Source organism: Salmo trutta, chromosome 15, assembly GCF_901001165.1.
Source record: "Salmo trutta chromosome 15, fSalTru1.1, whole genome shotgun sequence".
Taxonomy (NCBI): Eukaryota; Metazoa; Chordata; class Actinopteri; order Salmoniformes; family Salmonidae; genus Salmo; species Salmo trutta.
The window spans coordinates 41,666,778-41,688,462 of NC_042971.1; the positions used below are offsets into that span (position 1 = coordinate 41,666,778).

The following is a 21,685-nucleotide window of genomic DNA, read 5'->3' on the forward strand; positions in this document are numbered from 1 at the left end:
TTATTTAGCGATTATACATTTTCCACATGTATACTGTGCAGTACAACACTAGCGGTGTTACTACACCCCATCTGACAGTCAATCTAAAAGGCACAATTCAGTCAACCTGCATTGCAGCATAAGCAATCATAGAACTAGTACATTTGAATAGTCTTTGCAATGGTAAAAAAGTTTAACGTTGATCAACTGGGGCAGTTTATGGGGGCACTGGGTAAGTATACTAAAGAGATACATTTAGTTTGACTGAAAGCCTTGCTGAATAAGGTTGGTGTCATGGTGAGTTTCCAGCTAAATTTTCACAGCAAGCAAATCTGTAGGAGGATGCCATCTCAGCGACACATGAGAGTGGTTTATATGTACTGCCAAAACTCAGATCCTCTTTTCTCCCATCATGTGCACACACTTCTTAGAAGGAAAGAGTGCTGCTTCAGCTCATGAATGTCTAATAGAAAGTGAGTATACTCAACAATCCAATCCAACAACCCATAATTGTAAAATGTACATACTGAAGTATCCATCCCCCTAAATAAATGAATAAAAAGCTCTATATGAACTCACTTTTGTCACTCCTATTTGCTCCTTGCGAAACTTCTCCAGTGGCTTGATAAGCAGATCACAAGCATTCTGAACCTGAACCAGGGAAGAAAAGAAATGTGCATGACATATTTACAGTGCCGTCCGTAATTATTGGGAAAGTGATGCATTGCTTTATTCTTTCAGCTCTATACTCCAAAAGTTTGTATTTGAAATCAAACAATGACTATGGAGGTTAAACTGGAGACTGTCAGCTTTAATTTGAGGGTATTTCCATCCATATCGGAGAACCGTTTAGACATTTCAGGGCACCAAAAATATTGGGACAAATTCACTTGTGTATTAAAGTTGTGGAACGTTTAGTATTTGGTCCCATATTCCTAGCATGCAATGATTACACCAAGCTTGTGACTACAAACTTGTTGGATGCATTTGCGTTTCAGATTATTTTGTTCCCAATAAAATTAAATGGTAAATAACGTAGTGTCATTTTGGAGTCACTTATTGTAAATAAAACACTTCTACATTAATGTGGATTCTACCATGATTACAGATAGTCCTGAATGTATCGTGAATGAGTGAAAAAGTTAGACGCACAAATATCATACCCAAAACATGCTAACCTCTCACCTTTACAATAAGAGGGGTATATTTGTGCATCTCACTCACGATACATTCAGGACTATCCGTAATCATGGTAGCATGCATATTAATGTAGAAGTATTTAGAAACATATTGTTAGTTACAATAAAATGGACTCAATATAACACAATACATTATTTAGCATTCATTTATATTGGTCACAAAATAATCTGAAACACAACAAAAACAAAAAGCAAATGCAGCCAACAAGTTTGTAGAGTCATAAGCTTGATGTAATCATTGCGTGCTAGGAATATGGAACCAAATACTAAACTTTTGAACATTTTATTACACATAAGTGAATTTGTCCCATTACTTTTGCTCCCCTAAAATGGTGGGGGACGGGACTATGTACAAAAAGTGCTGTAATTTCTAAACGGTTCACCCGATATAGATGAAAATAACTACAATTAAAAGCTGACAGTCCACACTAACTTCATAGTCATTGTATCATTTAAAATACAAAAGTGCAGGAGTACAGAGCTAAAATAATAAAAAATGCTTCACTGTCCCAATAATTACGGAGGGCACTGTATGTTCTGGCTGAAAAGATTTGGGATGGGCCCTCGGATCCTCAAAAAGTTCTATAGCTGCAACATCGAGAGCATCTTGACTGGCTGTATTATCACTTTGCATGGCAAATGCACCGCTCTCTACCACAATTGGCAAACTGTCTAAACTGTTTTTTTGCTTTGTCATTATGGGGCATTGTGTGTAGATTGAAGATGTATTTTTTTCATTTAATCCATTTTAGAATAAGGCTGTAACGTAACACAATGTGGAAATAGGAAAGGGGGGTCTTAATACTTTCCGAATGCACTGTACACACACACTACACTGACACAAAACCCACACACAATGACAACACAGTTTTACACTCATCATATCCTGCTGCTACTCTGTTCTTTATTTTAGTCCTATTATCTATCCTGATGCCTAGTCACTTTAGCCTGCCTTCATGTACATATCTTCCTGAAACACCTCGTACCCCTGCACATTGATCTGGTACTATGTATAGCTCCCTTATGTATTTTACGCCTATTTAATTTTTTTAAAAATGTTTAACTCCGCATTGCTGGGAAGGCAGCATTTCACTAAAATGTACACCCGCTGTATTCAGTGGATGTAACAAATACAATTTTATTTTACCATTTGGCAAAAACATTCATGCATTACATTAAACACACAAGGTGAGTTATGATAAGAATGCATGAAAAGGGGAAACCAGCAACTATAAGCCTAGAAATCAAACAAATAAACAGCGAGATCTCTTGCACTCCAGCAGGTGTTGCTCTTCTTCCCCTCAAAAAGAGCATCAGCTGTGTTTAAAAACATTCTTAAAGCATCCAGAAAGCCTAGTATAATAGGATGTGCTGCTTTTCACTGCACGCTGATAATGCAGTGTCACGACATAATGACTTCTAAAGCACAAAGCCACAGACTAGAGTTCATTCCAGGGCCCAGATCTTCACTACTTTTTAATCTGGATCAGAATGATCCAGATTCTGTAATCCTCTTTTTTGCAATTCAGGGTCAGATCAATTTGGCCGTTAAGTAATTTATGATTATTTATTTTTGTATTAAAAAAATTAATGAATAATCATAATAATAATAATAATAATAATAATAATAATAATTCAGAGAGGATCATTCTGATTGAGATATCAAGATCACAGAATCCAGATTTTCAGTGCTTTGAAAAGTCCTACACCTTGCCATAGTGGACAGGTTGTGGTACTTCTGGACTATTTGCATTGTGTGTGTCCCTCCCCCCAACCCCTCTTTTACACTGCTGCTACTCTGTTTATCATGTATGCATAGTCACTTTAACCATACATTCATGTACATACTACCTTAATTAGCCTGAGTAACCCGTGCCCCCGCACATTGGCTACCCGGGCTGTCTGCATTGTGTCCCGCCACCCACCAACCCCTCTTTTACGCTGCTACTACTACTCTGTTTAGCATATATGCATAGTCACTTTAACCACACCTACATACTACCTTAATTAGCCCGACTAAGTGGTGCCTGTATATAGCCTCGCTACTATTATTTCACTGTTATTTTTAAAAAATAATTGTAAAAAAAAAAATCTCTTTACTTATCTATTGTTCACCTAACACCCATTTTTTACTTAAAATTTGTACCCTTGGTTAGGGCCTGTCGGTAAGCATTTCACTGTAAGGTCTGCTGTATTTGGCACACGTGACATTTTTTATTTATTTATTTTTTAAATAAAACATTGTTTTGATAGGAAAACAGGAGTAACCTACATGAAAAAAAGGTACATACAGTGCATTCGGACAGTATTCAGACCTAGACTTTTTCCACATTTTGTTACGTTACAGCCTTATTCTAAAATTGATGAAGTTGTTATTTTTTCCTCATCAATCTACACACAAAACCCCATAAAGGACAAAGCTAAAACAGTTAAGAAATGTTAGCAAATGTATATATCTATAAAAAAAAGGTACGTAAATCTCACATTTACATAAGTATTCAGACCCTTTACTCAGTACTTAGTTGAAGCATCATTGGCAGAGTTCACAGCCGAGTCTTTTTGGATATGACGCGACAAGCTTGACAAAGCCGTTATTCCACTTTCTCCCATTCTTCTCTGCAGATCCTCTCAAGCGCTGTCAGGTCGGATGGGGAGCGTCACTGCACAGCTATTTTCAGGTCTTTCCAGAGATGTACAATCAGATTCAAGTATGGGCTCTGGCTGGGCCACTCAAGGACATTCAGAAACTGGCTGTGTGCTTAGGGTCGTTGTCCTGTTGGATGGTGAAATGTCGCCCCAGTCTGAGGACCTGAGAGCTCTGGAGGAAGTTTCATCAAGGATCTCACTGTACTTTGAGCCGTTCATCTTTTCGCATGGCTTGGTTTTTGCTCTGATATGCACTGTTAACTCTGGGACCTCGTATAGACATGTGCGTGACCTTTCAAATCATGTCCAATCAATTACATTTACCACAGGTGGACTCCAATCAAGTTGTAGAAACAAAGAATGATCAATGGAAACAGGATACACCTGAACTCAATTTCAAGTCTCATAGCAAAGGGTCTGAATGCTTATTTACATAAGGTATGTTTATTTGTAATAAATCTGCACAAAAGTCTAAACTTTTTTTTTTGCTTTGTCCTTGTGGGGTATTGTGTGTAGATGGAGGAAAATGTTTTGTTTAATACATTTTAGAGTAAGGCTGTAAAGCCTTATTCTAAAATGTGGAAAAAATTAAGGGTCCGAATACTTTCTGAATGCACTGTAGATGAAAAGAGAACCTGCCTGCATATCACTTATAAATAAGTAGATGCATCTATTTGACACTTCTCAATATAACAACTGCACACATACCAACAGACCAGTCAAAAGTTTGGACAACTACTCATGCAAAGGTTTTTCTTTATTTTTACAATTTTCTACATTGTAGAATATTAGTGAAGACATACATTAATGAAATAACACACATTGAATCATTTAGTAACCCCCCAAAAAAAGTGTTAAATCAAAATATATTTGAGATTCTTCAAAGAGCCACCCTTTGCCTTTGACAGCCTTGCACCCTCTTTGCATTCTCTCAACCAGCTTCATGAGGTAGTCACCTGGAATGCATTTCAACCAACAGGTGTGCTTTGTTATAAGTTCATTTGTGGAATTTCTTTCCTTCTCAATGTGTTTGAGCCAATCAGTTGTTGTGTTGTGACAATGTAGGGGTGGTAAACAGAAAACCCTATTTGGTAAAAGACCAAGTCCATATTATGGCAAGAACAGCTCAAATAAGCAAAGAGAAAACGACAGTCTATCATTACTTTAAGACATGAAGGTCAGTGAATCTGGAAAATGTCAAGAACTTTGAAAGTTTCTTCAAGTGCAGTCGCAAAAAACATCAAGCGCTATGATGAAACTGGCTCTCATGAGGACCGCCACAGGAAAGGAAGACCCAGAGTTACCTCTGCTGCAGAAAAGTTCCTTAGAGTTAACTTCACCTCAGATTGCAGCCCAAATAAATACTTCAGAGTTCATGTAACAGGACATCAACTGTTCAGAGTAGACTGTGTGAATCAGGCCTTCATGGTTGAATTGCTGCAAAGAAACCATTACTAAATGATGCCAATAAGAAGAAGAGACTTGCTTGGGCCAAGAAACATGAGCAATGGACATTAGACCGGTGGAAATCTGTGCTTTGGTCTGATGAGTCCCAATTTGAGATTTTTGGTTCCAACCAGTGTCTTTGAGACGCAGAGTAGGTGAAGAGATGATCTCCGCATGTGTGGTTCCCACCGTGAAGCATGGAGGTAGTGGTGTGATGGTGCATTGCTGGTGACACTGTCAGTGATTTAATTTAGAATTCAAGGCACACTTAACCAGCATGGCTACCACAGCGATACGCCATCCCATCTGGTTTGCGCTTAGTGGGACTATCATTTGTTTTTCAACAGGACAATGACCCAACACACCACCAGGCTGTGTAAGGGGTATTTGACCAAGAAGGAGAGTCATGGGGTGATGCATCTTATGACCTGGCCTCCACAATCACCCGACCTCAACCCAATTGAGATGGTTTGGGATGAGTTGGACCACAGTGAAGGAAAAGCAGTCTACTAGTGTTCAGCATGTGGGAACTCCTTCAAGACTGTTGGAAAAACATTCCAGGTAAAGCTGGTTGAGAGAATGCCAAGAATGTGCAATGCTGTCATCAAGGTAAAGGCTACTTTGAAGAATCTCAAATATAAAATATATTTTGATTTGTTTAACACCTTTTTTGGTTACTACATGATTCCATAGGGGTTATTTCATAGTGTTGGTGTCTTCCCTATTATTATACAATGTAGAAAATGGTATAAATAAAGAAAAACCCTTGAATGAGTAGGTGTCCAAACATTTGACTGGTACTGTATACTGTGGTCAATTCAACATAATGAACCTTTGGTTTTCAGATGTAAGAAAGTTCTTTAAACCTTTAGATACCTTGACATATCTTGGTTGTAGTGCCATTCAAATGTTTAAATCCACCGTTTCAGTGATAATCCTTATTTTCAGAATCAAAACAATCCTAAATCACTACCATTGAGTTATGAAAAACGCAAAAACGACATACAATCCTGATTAAAGGTCAGATTGGATTACCAAATTCTTATCCCTATATGGAGGATAAGAATCTAATTTTTCTGCCTTGAAAATCCCAATTCTATCATTTAGTCCTAACCGATTGTCAGAATCCAGTCAGATATCTTTTGAAAAACTGGGCACAGGAAGCCAGTTCCAGAGAAGTGCTGCTGATAACCCACCAGCATCATCCGGTCATCCTCCACTTCCTGTAGGAGACCAGCAAACTCTTGGAAAGACTCCGCTGTGGACAAACATAGATATGTTATCCATGTTTAGTGAGATAATTGGGCAAAAATGGCACAGGGGAGGATATGAAATCAATATAGGATAGCATAAGATTGTGTGCCATAACATGAAAATGTGTTTCACATCCTAATTCCATGAAGTAAATTACACTGAAACATCAATACAGCTGTTGCTACACAGACTCAATGCTAGGGGGTAAAGTAATAAGGCTGACTACAGCCATATATAGATTAAACTCAAAAACAATATATTTTAAGTCTTTAGGTCTTAAGTCAAAAAAGGACATTTACATGAGCATCACAAGGCCTACTTCACCCACCAAGGTTTTCCAGCACACAGCTTTGAACCTACAGCAGCTATGTTGGACTATTTAAGTGATAATGGCAGAGAAACCAGTGTTTGGAGGATGGCACGGGTGTTAGGCCCGACACGAAGTCAAGGGCCGACCCAGTCGTTCTAAATGTTCCATTGCCATACTGACTGGCAACGTTCTAGTAACACTTATTTCGATACATCCATAACAATATGTTGATAACCCGTTAGGGCTCCCCAGTGGCGCAGCGATCTAAGGCCCTTCACCTCAGTGCTAGAGGCGTCACTACAGACCCTGGTTCGATTCCAGGCTGTATCACAAACGGCCGTGATTGGGAGTCCGATAGAGCGGTGCCCAATTGGCCCAGCATCGTCCGGGTTAGGCCGTCATTGTAAATAAGAATTTGTCCTTAACTGACTTGCTTAGTTAAATAAAAGGTTAAATTAAAATGTAATAAAAAAAAATAAGCTGATGGGGGCCGATTTCGCCTGGCAAAGAAAATGTGCTCACTCCTCAGGACGTTCAGAGGAGCTAGCCAACAACACAGCTATAGTAACACAATCACGTCAAACAGAAGGAAAGACCGCAAATAAGCTGCGTTTAGTTTACCTTCTTTCAATATATATACACACGCATACAGTGGGGGGGAAAAAGTATTTGATCCCCTGCTGATTTTGTATGTTTGCCCACTTACAAAGAAATGATCAGTCTATAATTTTAATAGTAGGTTTATTTGAACAGTGAGAGACAGAATGATTTGCATTTTAATGAGGGAAATAAGTATTTGACCCCTCTGCAAAACATGACTTAGTACTTGGTGGCAAAACCCTTGTTGGCAGTCAGAGGTCAGATGTTTCTTGTAGTTGGCCACCAAGTTTGCACACATCTCAGGAGGGATTTTGTCCCACTCCTCTTTGCAGATCTTCTCCAAGTCATTAAGGTTTCGAGGCTGACGTTTGGCAACTCGAACCTTCAGCTCCCTCCACAGATTTTCTATGGGATTAAGGTCTGGAGACTGGCTCGGCCACTCCAGGACCTTAATTTGCTTCTTCTTGAGCCACTCCTTTGTTGCCTTGGCCGTGTGTTTTGGGTCATTGTCATGCTGGAACACCCATCCACGACCCATTTTCAATGCCCTGGCTGAGGGAAGGAGGTTTTCACCCAAGATTTGACGGTACATGGCCCCGTCAATCGTCCCTTTGATGCAGTGAAGTCGTCCTGTCCCCTTAGCAGAAAAACACCCCCAAAGCATAATGTTTCCACCTCCATGTTTGACGGTGGAGATGGTGTTCTTGGGGTCATAGGCAGCATTCCTCCTCCTCCAAACACGGCGTGTTGAGTTGATGTCAAAGAGCTCCATTTTGGTCTCATCTGACCACAACACTTTCACCAGTTGTCCTCTGAGTCATTCAGATGATCATTGGCAATCTTCAGACGGGCATGTATATGTATTCTTGAGCAGGGGGACCTTGCGGGCGCTGCAGGATTTCAGTCCTTCACGGCGTAGTGTGCTACCAATTGTTTTCTTGGTGACTATGGTCCCAGCTGCCTTGAGATCATTGACAAGATCCTCCCGTGTAGTTCGGGGCTGATTCCTCACTGTTCTCATGATCATTGCAACTCCACGAGGTGAGATCTTGCATGGAGCCCCAGGCCAAGGGATATTGAGTTCTTTTGTGTTTCTACGATTTGCGAATAATCGCACCAAATGTCACCTTCTCACCAAGCTGCTTGGCGATGGTGTTGTAGCCCATTCCAGCCTTGTGTAGGTCTACAATCTTGTCCCTGACATCCTTGGAGAGCTCTTTGGTCTTGGCCATGGTGGAGAGTTTGGAATCTGATTGATTGCTTCTGTGGACAGGTGTATTTTATACAGGTAACAAACTGAGATTAGGAGCACTCCCTTTAAGAGTGTGCTCCTAATCTCAGCTCGTTACCTGTATAAAAGACACCTGGGAGCCAGAAATCTTTCTGGTCAAATACTTATTTCCCTCATTAAAATGCAAATCAATTTATAACATTTTTGACATGCGTTTTTTTCTGGATATTTTTGTTGTTATTCTGTCTCTCACTGTTCAAATAAACCTACCATTAAAATTATAGACTGGTCATTTCTTTGTCAGTGGGCAAATGTACAAAATCAGCAGGGGATCAAATACTTTTCCCCCCCACTGTACATATACACACAGTTGAAGTCGGAAGTTTACATACACTTACGTTGGAGTCATTAAAACTTGTTTTTCAACCACTCCACAAATGTCTTGTTAACAAACTATAATTTTGGCAAGTCGGTTAGGACATCTACTTTGTGCATGACAAGTAATTTTTCAATTGTTTACAGACAGATTATTTCACTGTATCACAATTCCAGTGGGTCAGAAGTGGGTTTAGAAGCTTCTGATAGGCTATTTGATAATCATTTTAGTCAATTGGAGGTGTACCCGTGGATGTATTTCAAGGCCTACCTTCAAACTCGGTGCTTGACATCATGGGAAAATCAAAATAAATCATCCAAGACCTAAACATTTTTTTGTAGCCCTCCACAAGTCTGGTTCATCCTTAGGAGCAATTTCCAAACACCGTTCATCTGTACAAACAATAGTACAAAAGTATAAACACCATGGGACCACGTAGCCGTCATACCGCTCAGGAAGGAGACGCATTGTGTCTCCTGGAGATGAACGTACTTTGGTGCAAAAAGTGCAAATCAATCCCAGAACAGCAAAGGACCTTGTGAAGATGCTGGAAGAAACCGGTACAAAATTATCTATATCCACAGTAAAACGAGTCCTATAGCGACACAACCTGAAAGACCGCTCAGCAAGGAAGAAGCTACTGCTCCAAAACCGACATAAAAAATTCCAGACTACAGTTTGTAACTGCACATGGGGACAAAGATCGTACTTTTTGGAGTAATGTCCTCTGGTCTGATGAAACAAAAATACAAATGTTTGGCCATAATGACCATAGTTATGTTTGGAGGAAAAGGAGGAGGCTTGCAAGCGGAAGAAAACCATCCCAACCGTGAAGCACGGGGGTGGCAGCATCATGTTGTGGGGTGCTTTGCTGCAGGAGGGACTGGTACACTTCACAAAATAGATGGCATCATGAGGGAGGAAAATTATGTGGATATATTGAAGCAACATCTCAAGACATCAGTCAAGAAGTTAAAGCTTGGTCGCAAATGGGTCTTCCAAATGGACAATGACCCCAAGCATACTTCTAAAGTTGTGGAAAAATGGCTTCAGGACAACAAAGTCAAGGTATTGGAGTGGCCATCACAAAGCCCTGACCTCAAACCTATATAACATTTGTGAGGAGAACTGAAAAAGCGTGTGCGAACAAGGAGGCCTACAAACCTGACTCAGCTACACCAGTTCTGTCAGGAGGAATGAGCCAAAATTCACCCAACTTATTGTGTGAAGCTTGTGGAAAGGCTACCCGAAACATTTGACCCAAGTTAAACAATTTAAAGGCAATGCTACCAAATACTAATTGAGTGCATGTAAACTTCTGACCCACTGGGAATGTGATGAAAGAAATAAAATCTGAAATAGATCATTCTCGCTACTATTATTCTGGCATTTCACATTCTTAAAATAAAGTTATCCTAACTGACCTAAGAATGTTTTTTGCTAAGGTGTATGTAAACTTCCAACTTCAACTGTGTGTGTGTGTGTGTGATATGTCTTTCCATAAAAATGATGCCAGCTGAATCAGGATTTCGACTGGCTGAGAAACACTGCCTGCCTGGCTGTCTGTCCCGACACGTTCATTACTACGAGACAGCAGGAGATAGAATTTGAATACTGAAACAATCTTGCAAATGTCGGAGAGACAGACAGCAAGGTTCATACAAATCTCCGCTGTTGAAAACAAATGTTAGCCTTAAAGAAATGTGAGATAATGTCTACATGCTTTTTATAGTGGATATCAAGTTTATAAGTTTCTTGACTGGGATGATGAGACAGTGAATTGTGTAGTCAGATGGAACAGAGTAAATAGGCATTTTAATGTCATAGATTTAGCTGGTGGCAATTTGTGGAATGCATTTTTAACCAATCAGCATTAGACCCAACCGTTGTACAATGCCCTTCAAACAATGTGTAGGCAGGTTGCTTCGGATTCACACCATCACAAGCAACCTAATTTATACTCTTCGAGGAGGTGCTCCCACAATAATGTGATTTTTACTGCATACAAGGTAATGTATTGCATGCTTTCCACCCCACACTAAGACATTATTCCCATTAGTCTTAGACTGACCATTGAGGACCATTGAGGTAAGTGTTTGTGTGACATCACATCCCTATATGAACTTACCAATATTAATCTCGTCATCTGTCAGGGAATCACCAATGAAGTCGAACTGGAACACGTTGAGTGTCTGGGAGAACTTATGAACTGCCACAGAATAACCTTAATAAAAACACATACATTGCATATTATCAACACAATCTACATAATTTGGTAAACTGTGATTGTTATTTTGATTGCCAAATATTGGGCTTAAATGTGTTTGTTAATCCTACAGCTATTGGATGCAGTAATCATGAGCCTATGAACCAGTTACACTGTTAGCACTGAGGCAGTGTGCCCTAGTAGGAAGACCACTTAGTGCAGGGTGAGCTGCACAATCAAGTCTACTTCTGATAAGCTTCACAGTAAAGCATTAAAAACAATCAAGCAACCCAGAAGTGCTTAAAAAAAAGAAAAAAAGGCTGCATATGTTAATATGGGCTAAGAAACAAGGTCCATGAAGTCAATAACTTGCTTGTAACAGATGACATTCATATTCTTAAACTCACTTAGATAATACAGTGGTAGCAATACATGGTTATAACATTTATCGAAAAGACAGAAATGCCAACGGGGGCAGTGTTGCGGTCTATATAAAGAACCACATTCCTGTTAAGCCTAGAGACTTTCTAATGTTAAATACTGTTGAAGTAATATGGCTACAGGCTCATCTACCTCACCTAAAGCCCATTTTTGTGGGAAGCTGTTATAGACCACCAAGTGCTAACAGTCAGTATCAAATCAAATTTTATTGGTCACATACACATGGTTAGCAGATGTTATTGCGAGTGTAGCGAAACGCTTATGCTTCTAGTTCCGACAGTGCAGCAATACCTAACATGTAATGTAACAATTCCACAACAACTACCTAATACACAAAAATCTAAGTAAAGGAATGGAATAAGAATATATACATATAAATATATGGATGAGCAATGACAGAGCGGCACAGGCAATATGCAAAAATTGTATAAAATACAGTGTGATATATTGCATACATACAACAATAAAGTGACATTATTAAAGTGACTAGTGATCCATTTATTAAAAATCAGCCAATGACTTCAAGTCTGTATGTAAACAGCAATCACTGTGTTAGTGATGGCTGTTTAACAGTCCGATGGCCTTGAGATAGACGCCATTTTGTTTCCTACCTTCTTCACCACCTGGAGCGGCCTGTCTGGATAACATATGTGAAATGCTTGATAATGTATGTGATAGAGAAGTATATATTCTGGGTGATTTAAAATATTGACTGAATCTCATCAAGAAAAAACTTCAAACTGTAACTAGTGCCTGCAACCTGGTTCAGGTTGTCAGTCAACCTACCAGGGTATTTACAAACAGCACAGGAATTAAATCAACATATATTGATAACATCTTTACTAATGCTGCAGAAATTTGCTTTAAAGCAGTATCCAAATCCATAGTATGTAGTGATTACAATATAATAGCCATATCTAGGAAAACCAAAGTACCAAAGGCTGGGCCTAATAGTGTATAAAGAGGTCATACAAGAAATTTCATAGTGATTCATATGTTTATGTAAAGAATATTTGCTGGTCTGTGGTGTGTAATGGGGAGCAACCAGACGCTGCACTTGGAATGCCCCTTTTGCCAGAGTGCATAAAACCCCTCGTGAAGAATTAACACATCGACCAAGAAAGCGGATGGTAGTGAACCGGATGTCACGAATGGTTAGAATCTAGGAGACCAGAAAAACATGGAGCGTGGCTGTACATTGAAATCTCTAGAGATCAGTACATTGCTGGGTTGCTACGGGCATGTAAAATGGTTCTAGCTCTACATTAGACCAGCGTGACAGACCATGTGAGCTGAAAGGTATGAAATGGTTAGAAACTCTGAAACTCTCTCGAAGAAGACTACACGGGAACATTCAGTGTGCAGCTGTTTAAGTACTTTAGTCTAGTAAACTCGACCGAGAACCACCGGGTGGTACTTTGAAAGTTCCATTCTAACGAACACTTCCTCTGGAAGAGCTGTTCGAACAGACACTTCGAGACAGAGAAGCTACAGCTGCAAAGGACATGGTGACCTCTGGTGGACAACCAGAAACTTTGTTGAATTACTCCCCATAGATGGATCGGGTGTTTTCAACAGAAACAGCAAAGCCATACACAATTAAATATGTACATTGCAATTTTTTAGAATGAGCGGCCATTCATATGCAAAGTATTTGCATTACCACGAGCCTAGTTATCAGCTGTATGTACGATAGTGGAAGTCCTTTGTCTCTCCCTTTCCCTCTCTTTTGAATCCGACATTTTGTGTAACAAGCAGTCATCTCGGTTTAGTCCACTAGGGACTTTTCATTGCATTGTGTAGTAATCAATGTGTAAGCTATCTTGTGTGATTATTTTGTTAGTAAATAAATAAGCCAATTTGTATATTGCTGATTCAGAATTTATGCTAGGGTTCGTGCAGTTATCCAAGAGTTTTGCGACATTCAGAATGAGACTGATAAGGTAAATAAAAATTTATGAATTGACTGTGACTGATGTAAGATATATTTATATCTTTAGAGTTTAGTCGGGAGATAGTAACTCATTAAATAACTTTTCCTGTGGTGCCCCAGATTACTACTTATTTGTTATATGATTAATTTAAATTGTGTAATAATTGAATGTGGTATGTCACAATCAAACAATGATTGTCACGACAGCAAGTTGAGGTGACTAAACTGCTTGGAGTTACCCTGGATTGGTCAAAACATATTGATAAAACAGTAGCTAAGATGGGGAGATGTCTGTCCATAATAAAGCGGTAGTGTGCATTCTTAACACTAATCAACAAGGCAGGTCCTACAGGCCCTTGTTTGGTCGCACCTGGACTACTGTTCAGTAGTGTGGTCAGGTGCCACAAAGAGGGACTTGGGAAAATTGCAGTTGGCTCAGAACAGGGCAGCACGGCTGGCCATTAAAAATACAAGGAGGGCTAACATGACATGCATGTCAATCTCTCATGGCTCAAAGTAGAAGAGAGATTGACATCATCATTATTAGTTTTCGTAAGAGGTGTTGACAAGCTGAAGGGACTGAGCTGTCTGTTTAAAATACCCATGCACACCCCACAAGACATGCCACCAGAGGTCTCTTTACAGTCACCAAGTCCAGAACAGACTATGGGAGGAGCACGGTACTACATAGAGCCATGACTCTATGGAACTCTATTCCACAACAGGTAACTGACGCAAGCAGTAGAATCAGATTTAAAAAGAAAGTAAATATACAACTTATGGAACAGTGGGAACTGTGAAGTAACAAACATAGGCCCAAACACAGGCACAGACACATGCATACACATGATAACATGCACACTGTACTGTATGGATTTTGTCTGGTAGATATGTGGTAGTGGAGTATGGGCCTGAGGGCACACAATGTGTTGTGAATTCTGTAATTTATGTATTGTAATGTTTAAAAAAAAAAATGTATAGCTGCCTTAATTTTGCTGGACCCCAGGAAGAGTCGCCGCTGCCAGGGATCCATAATAAATACAAGTATCGTGTAACGTGGCAAGGAAACAAAGAAGGAAGTGGATGTAACTTTTTTAGGAAAACAGCTCTGATGTTGGAAACAAATATCCTTATGTTGTCATCAAGTCACAATGCTTTAGGACCAAAGCGTTTGTCTACTTCATGTTTTCATTTGGTTTGCTAACCAATTGGCTAGGTGTCAAGATCAAGCTTCTTAGTTAAAGCAGAGACATTCAATCCCCTCCTGGATCAAGAGCCCTGTTGCCTAAATGGTTTATTTTTTATAGCGCTCCTTGTGTGCACATTCGGATATACCGTATGGTATAGCAAAGGTATGACAATCTGGATACGTAATCATCCGAAGTGGTTTCAACAGGCTCTTCCGTTGCGACGCCGCCGAAAGCCCATCTGCTAGCCCCGGCCCGCTAGCTGCCTGAATCGCCGGATTAACAAGTTAAGCTTTATTTGATGTATAACACTTGTATTTTCATGAATGTTAAATATTAATATTTCTGTAATTTGAATTTCGTGTTCTGCAATTTCACCGGATGTTGTCAAGGTGTGCCGCTAGCGGGACGCCTAGCCATAACAGGTTTTAACCTTTATTTAACTAGGCAAGTCAGTTAAGAACAAATTCTTATTTACAATGACGGCCTACACAAAGCTCCACAGATACATAGAATATCTGCTTTGAGAAGTCTATGTTCTCTCTCTCTCTTCTCTTCTCTTCTCTTCTCTAGCTTTATTTTGATGTATTACACTTGTGATTTTATGAAAGTTAAATATTTATAATACTGTAGTTTCAATTTCACGCTCTGCAATTTCACCGGATATTGGCCAGGTGGGATGCTACCGTCCTACCTGCCCATAAGAAGTTAACTTCTGTAACTGTAAAAGCCTTGGTTTCATGCATGTTAACATCAGAAGCCTCCTCCATAAGTTTGTTTTATTCACTGCTTTAGCATACTCTGCCAACCCTGATGTCCTAACCATGTCTGAATCCTGGCTTAGGAAGGCCACCAAAAATCCAGACATTTCCACAAAAGTCCCCAACTACAACATTTTCCAACAAGATAGAACTGCCAAAAGGGGCAGTTGCAATCTACTGCAGAGATAGCCTGCAGAGTTCTGTCATACTATCCAGGTCTGTGCCCAAACAATTAGAGATTCTACTTTAAAAAAATCCACCTTTCCAGAAACAAGTCTCTCACTGTTGCCGCTTGTTATAGACCCCCCCCCCCTCAGCCCCCAGCTGAGCACTGGACACCATATGTGAATTGATTGCCCCCCATCTATCTTCAGAGCTCGTACTGTTAGGTGACCTAAACTGGGACATGCTTAACACCCCGGCCGTCCTACTAGATGCCCTCAATCTCACACAAATGATCAAGGAACCTACCAGGTACAACCCTAAATCCATAACCATGGGCACCCTCTTAGATATCATCCTGACTAACTTGCCCTCTAAATACACCTCTGCTGTCTTCAACCAGGATCTCAGCAATCACTGCCTCATTGCCTGCGTCCATAATGGATCCGTTTGACCACCCATCACTGTCAAACGCTCCCTAAAACACTTCAGCGAGCAGGCCTTTCTAAACGACCTGGCCCGGGTATCCTGGAAGGATATTGACCTCATCCCGTCAGTAGAGGATGCCTGGTTGCTCTTTAAAAGTGCTTTCCTCACCATCTTAAATAAGCATGCCCCATTCAACAACATTGAGAACTAAGAACAGATATAGCCCTTGGATCACCCCAGCCTTGACCAGCACAAAAACATCCTGTGGCGTTCTGCATTAGCATCGAATAGCCCCCGCGATATGCAACTTTTCAGGGAAGTCAGGAACCAATATACACAGTCAGTTAGGAAAGCTAAGGCTAGCTTTTTCAAACAGAAATTTGCATCCTGTAGCACTAATTCCAAACATTTTTGGGACACTGAAGTCCATGGAGAATAAGTGCACCTCCAAGCTGCCCACTGCACTGAGGCTAGGAAAATCTTAGCCTTCCCTGTAGCTCAGTTGGTAGAGCATGGTGTTTGCAACGCCAGGGTTGTGGGTTCGATTCCCACGGGGGGCCAGCACAGAAAAAAAATTTAAGTCGCTCTGGATAAGAGCGTCTGCTAAATGACTAAAATGCAACACTGTCACCAGCTGGCCATGCTTTCCACCTGGCTCCCGCTACCCCGGCCAACAGCTCTGCACCCCCTGCATCAACTTGCCCAAACCCCAGCCCGCTTCTCCTTCACCCAAATCCAGACAGCTGATGTTCTGAAAGAGCTGCAAAATCTGGATCCCTACAAATCAGCTGTGCTAGATAATTTTAGAAAGAGAGGGTCCAGATTATCTGCTGAAATTGTTGCAACCCCTATTACTAGCCTGTTGAACCTCTTTCGTATTGTCTGAGATCCCCAAAGATTGGAAAGCTGCAGCGAACATCCCCCTCTTCAAAGGGGGAAACACTCTAGTCGCAAACTGTTATAGACCTATATCCATCCTGCCCTGCCTTTCTAAAATCTTTGAAAGCCAAGTTAACAAAACAGATCACCGACCATTTCGAATCCCACCGTACCTTCTCCACTATGCAATCTGGTTTCCGAGCTGGTCATGGGTGCACCTCAGCCACGCTCAAGGTCCTAAACAATATAACCGCCATCGATAAAAGACAGTACTGTGCAGCAGTCTTCATCGACCTGGCCAAGGCTTTCGACTCTGTCAATCACCGCATTCTTATCTGCAGACTCAATAGCCTTGGTTTCTCAAATGACTGCCTCGCCTGGTTCACCAACTACTTCTCAGACAGAGTTCAGTGTGTCAAATCGGAGGGCCTGTTGTCCGGACCTCTAGCAGTCTATGGGGGTGCCACAGGGCTAAATTCTCGGGCCGATTCTCTCTGTATATATCAATGTCGTCGCTCTTGCTGCTGGTGATTCTCTGATCCACCTCTACGCAGACGACATCATTCTGTATATATCTGGCCCTTCTTTGGACACTGTGTTAAACCTCCAAAACGAGCTTCAATACCATACAACACTCCTTCCGTGGCCTACAACTGCTCTTAAATGCTAGTAAAACTAAATACATGCTCTTCAACCGATTGCTGCCCACACCCACCCGCCCGACTAGCATCACTACTCTGGACGGTTCTGACTTAGAATATGTGGACAACTACAAATACCTAGGTGCCTGATTAGACTGTAAACTCTCCTTCCAGAGTCACATTAAGCATCTCCAATCCAAAGTTAAATCTAGACTTGGCTTCCTATTTCGCAACAAAGCATCCTTCACTCATGCTGCCAAACATACCCTCATAAAACAGACTATCCTACCGATCCTTGACTTTGGCGATGTAATTTACAAAATAGCCCACAACACTATACTCAGCAAACTGAATGTAGTCCATCACAGTGCCATCAGTTTTGTCACCAAAGCCCCATATACTACCCACCACTGCGACCTGTATGCTCTCGTTGGCTGGCCGTCGCTTCATATTTGTCGCCAAACCCACTGGATCCAGGTCATCTATACGTCTTTGCTAGGTAAAGCCCCGCCTTATCTCAGCTCACTGGTCACCATAGCAACGCCCACCATAGCACATGCTCCAGCAGGTACATTTCACTGGTCATCCCCAAAGCCAACACCTTGTTTGGCTGCCTTTCCTTCCAGTTCTCAGCTGCCAATGACTGGAACGAATTGCAAAAATCTCTGAAGCTGGAGTCATATCTCTCCCTCTAACTTTAAGCATCAGCTGTCAGAACAGCTTACCAATCACTGTACCTGTACACAGCCAATCTGTAAATAGCACACCCAACTACCTCATCCCCATATTGTTATTTATCTTCTTGCGCTTTTGCACCCCAGTATGTCTACTTGCACATCTATCACTCCAGTTTTAATGCTAAATTGTTATTATTTCGTCTCTATGGCCTATTTATTGCCTCACCTCCCTAATATTCTACATTTGCACACACTGTACATAGATTTTTCTAGTGTTGTTGACTGTACGTTTGTTAATTCCATGTGTAGCTCTGTGTTGTTGGTTGTGTCGCACTGCTTTGCTTTATCTTGGCCTGGTCGCAGTTGTAAATTATAACTTGTCCTCAACTGGCCTACCTGGTTAAATAAAGGTGAAATAAAACAAATAAAAAAATGTTAGTCATCTGTCAAGTGCTCTAATGATTGAAGACAGTCATTACTGTAAGATTTCAAATTATGGAATAAGTCCAACATCAGATCATTCATTCGGCGAAGGTTTCACCACACCCAGTGATGGAGGAATCACATTTGGTGAAACAATAACTATCAAACCAATGAATTAAGTGAGAATGTCAGAGAAACTGGTGTTTGGAGGATATATTGGCATGGATGTTAGGCCCAAGAAGAAATCGAAGGCTGGCAAACCATGCCAATATATTCTCAACACAGGCATCAAGGGCATTATAACATTTATACAACGGTTTACCAACATATTCAAATAATGCTTTACATACTTTCATTAAAAACGTTTTGATTATTCATACTATTTCATCCTTCCACAGGATAGTCGTTCCCAGTCGTTCAGGACTCAGCCGTTCAGTCTTTGTTCTCAATGTTCCATTGCAATATTGGCTGGCAACGTTCTTATCCCTTGCTTGCTTGCTAGCTAGCTAGCTAGCCAGCCAGCCAGCCAGCCAGCTAGCCAGCCAGCCAGCCAACGAACTACGGCTAACTTACAGCCACATCAAAAGTGCAGCCAGAATAACAGCAAAGTAGCTGCATTTGCATAAGCTGATTTCTAGTAACATTTATTTGGATACATCCATAACAATGATCGAAATTAGGCGCGATTTTGCCTGGCATAGAAAAATTGCTCACTCGTGAGGACACTCGTTGTTCAAAGGAGCTAGCCAACAACACAGCTAACACAATCACTTCAAAATAAAGCTGGAAAGACTGCAAACTAGCTGCACTTAACGTTGCCTGCGTGCGTCTCGTCCCAACACGTTTATTACTATGGAACCGCTAGAGATCGAATTTGAATACTGAAACAATGTTGCCCTCCGTCTCTCCGACATTTGCAAGGTTTATACAAATATCCGCTGTTGAAAACAAATGTTAGTCTAAAAGAAATGTGAGATAATGTCTAGATGCTTTTTATAGTGGAGAGCAAGTTTAGAAATTGCTTGGCTGGGCTGGTGAGACAGTGGATCACGCAGTCAGATTAAACAGAGTAAATAGACATTTTAATGTCATAGATTTAGCCGGTGGTAACTTGTGGAATAGACACCAGCTGGAATGCTGTTACCCAATCAGCCTTCAAGATTAGACCCACCCATTGTATAATATACAGATAAATAAGACATGGACATGCTAATGGCTAGAATGGTTCTTCAGGTTGGGGCATAGATCAACAAGGTAAAACACTACAAGAGCTGTGGGCAAACTCAGCTCTAGGTTCAGCCTACTCCGCTGGACCCAGAATTAGGAACGTTGCTACACTGCTTAATTGCCGACTCCTGCTCTGCTGCCAAATACATTTTCTTAAATTACATCAGAAGAGGCGTGTCAAATTCCTTTCACCTCAGAGGTGTGCCAATGAGGAGGCCCAAGATAGACAGACTAGTGAAACCGGTATGAAATAGCTGGCTAGTTAGCGGTGCGCGCTAGAAACATTTGAATCGGTGAAGTCACTCGCTCAGAGTCCTTGAAGTAGTGGTTTCCCCTGCTCTGCAAGGACCGGGGCTTTGTGGAGCAATAGGTAACAGTCCTTCAACGGTGACTGTTGATGTGTGCAGAGGGTCCCTGGTTCAAGCCCAGGTTGGGGAGAGGAGAGGGACAGAAGCAATACTGTTACACAGGGCTGCAGTGGAGCAGGTTGAGATCTTCAAGTTCCTCTGAGTCCAAATCACTAAAGACTTAAAATGGTCCAAACACACACTCTACACGTGCACGGTCCTGAAGAAAGTGTGACAGGGCCTCTTCCCCCTCAGGAGGTTGAAATAGTTTGGAATGGGCCCTCAAAGTCCTACAGCTGTTACCATAGAGCATCTTGACTGGCTGCATCACTGCCTAGTATGGCAACAGCACTGCCCTCGATCGCATAGCACTACAGAGGGTGATGTGGACAGCTCCCTGCCATCCAGGACACCTATATCAGGTGGTATGGAAAGAAAGCCCGGAAAATCGTTAGTCTATGGCTTGGGTGGTTGGAGTCTATTCTCTCTGCTTCCACACGGCAAGCGTACTGGTGCATCAAGTCTGACACCAACAGGCTCTTGAACAGCTTCTATCCCAAGGAATAAGACCGATAAATAGCCAACAAAATAAAACAAATTGTATTTGTCACACGCGCCGAATACAGATGTATTTACTAAATAAACTAAAGTAAAAAAATATATATATCTAAATCAAAAAGTAACAATACATTTACATAACAATAATGAGGCTATATACAGGGGGTACCATGAGGGCCATGATTAGTTTAGTTGTCCAGCAGTCTTTTGGCTTGGAGGTAGAAGCTATTAAGGAGCCTTTTGGTCCTAGACTTTACGCTCCGGTACCGCTTGCCGTGCAGTAGCAGAGAGAACAGTCTGACTTGGGTGACTGAATAACGACACGGACTGAGTTAACCTTGTATCTTTATTGACCTTTTGTTTTTGCACTGTCTCTATGCACACTCACAGGGCCCTACACACTCACTCCATCCTCTGCTTACTCACACATAATATGCACATACATTTATACAGACTCTACACACACCCACTCACATACAAGCTGCTGCTACTCTGTGCATATCCTGTTGCCTAGTCAACCCTATACATATCTACCCCTATCACTCCAGTATCCCTGCACATTGTAAATATGGAATTGGAACTGACCCTGTATATACTAAAGTATGCGTACACTTGTGTTCTTCATATTTCTCATGTTTTTCTTGTATTACATTGTTATTGATTATTACAATGTTATTGATTATTACAATGTTATTGATTATTACATTGTTATTGATTATTACATTGTTATTGATTATTACATTGTTATTGATTATTACATTGTTATTGATTAT

The 21,685-nt window shown here is 41.0% G+C and overlaps 1 protein-coding gene across 1 annotated transcript in view; it reads right to left on the reverse strand.

Moving 5' to 3' along the window:
* Positions 1 to 21,685, reverse strand: part of ophn1 (oligophrenin 1) — a 46,807-nt gene that overhangs the window by 19,905 nt on the left and 5,217 nt on the right. Inside the window, exons 2-4 of the mRNA XM_029691589.1 lie at positions 11,170 to 11,265; positions 6,467 to 6,528; positions 559 to 630 (exon numbers count right to left, since the gene is read on the reverse strand). Of these exons, the coding sequence (XP_029547449.1) occupies positions 559 to 630; positions 6,467 to 6,528; positions 11,170 to 11,265 (230 nt within the window). The remainder of the gene's footprint in view (positions 1 to 558; positions 631 to 6,466; positions 6,529 to 11,169; positions 11,266 to 21,685) is intronic.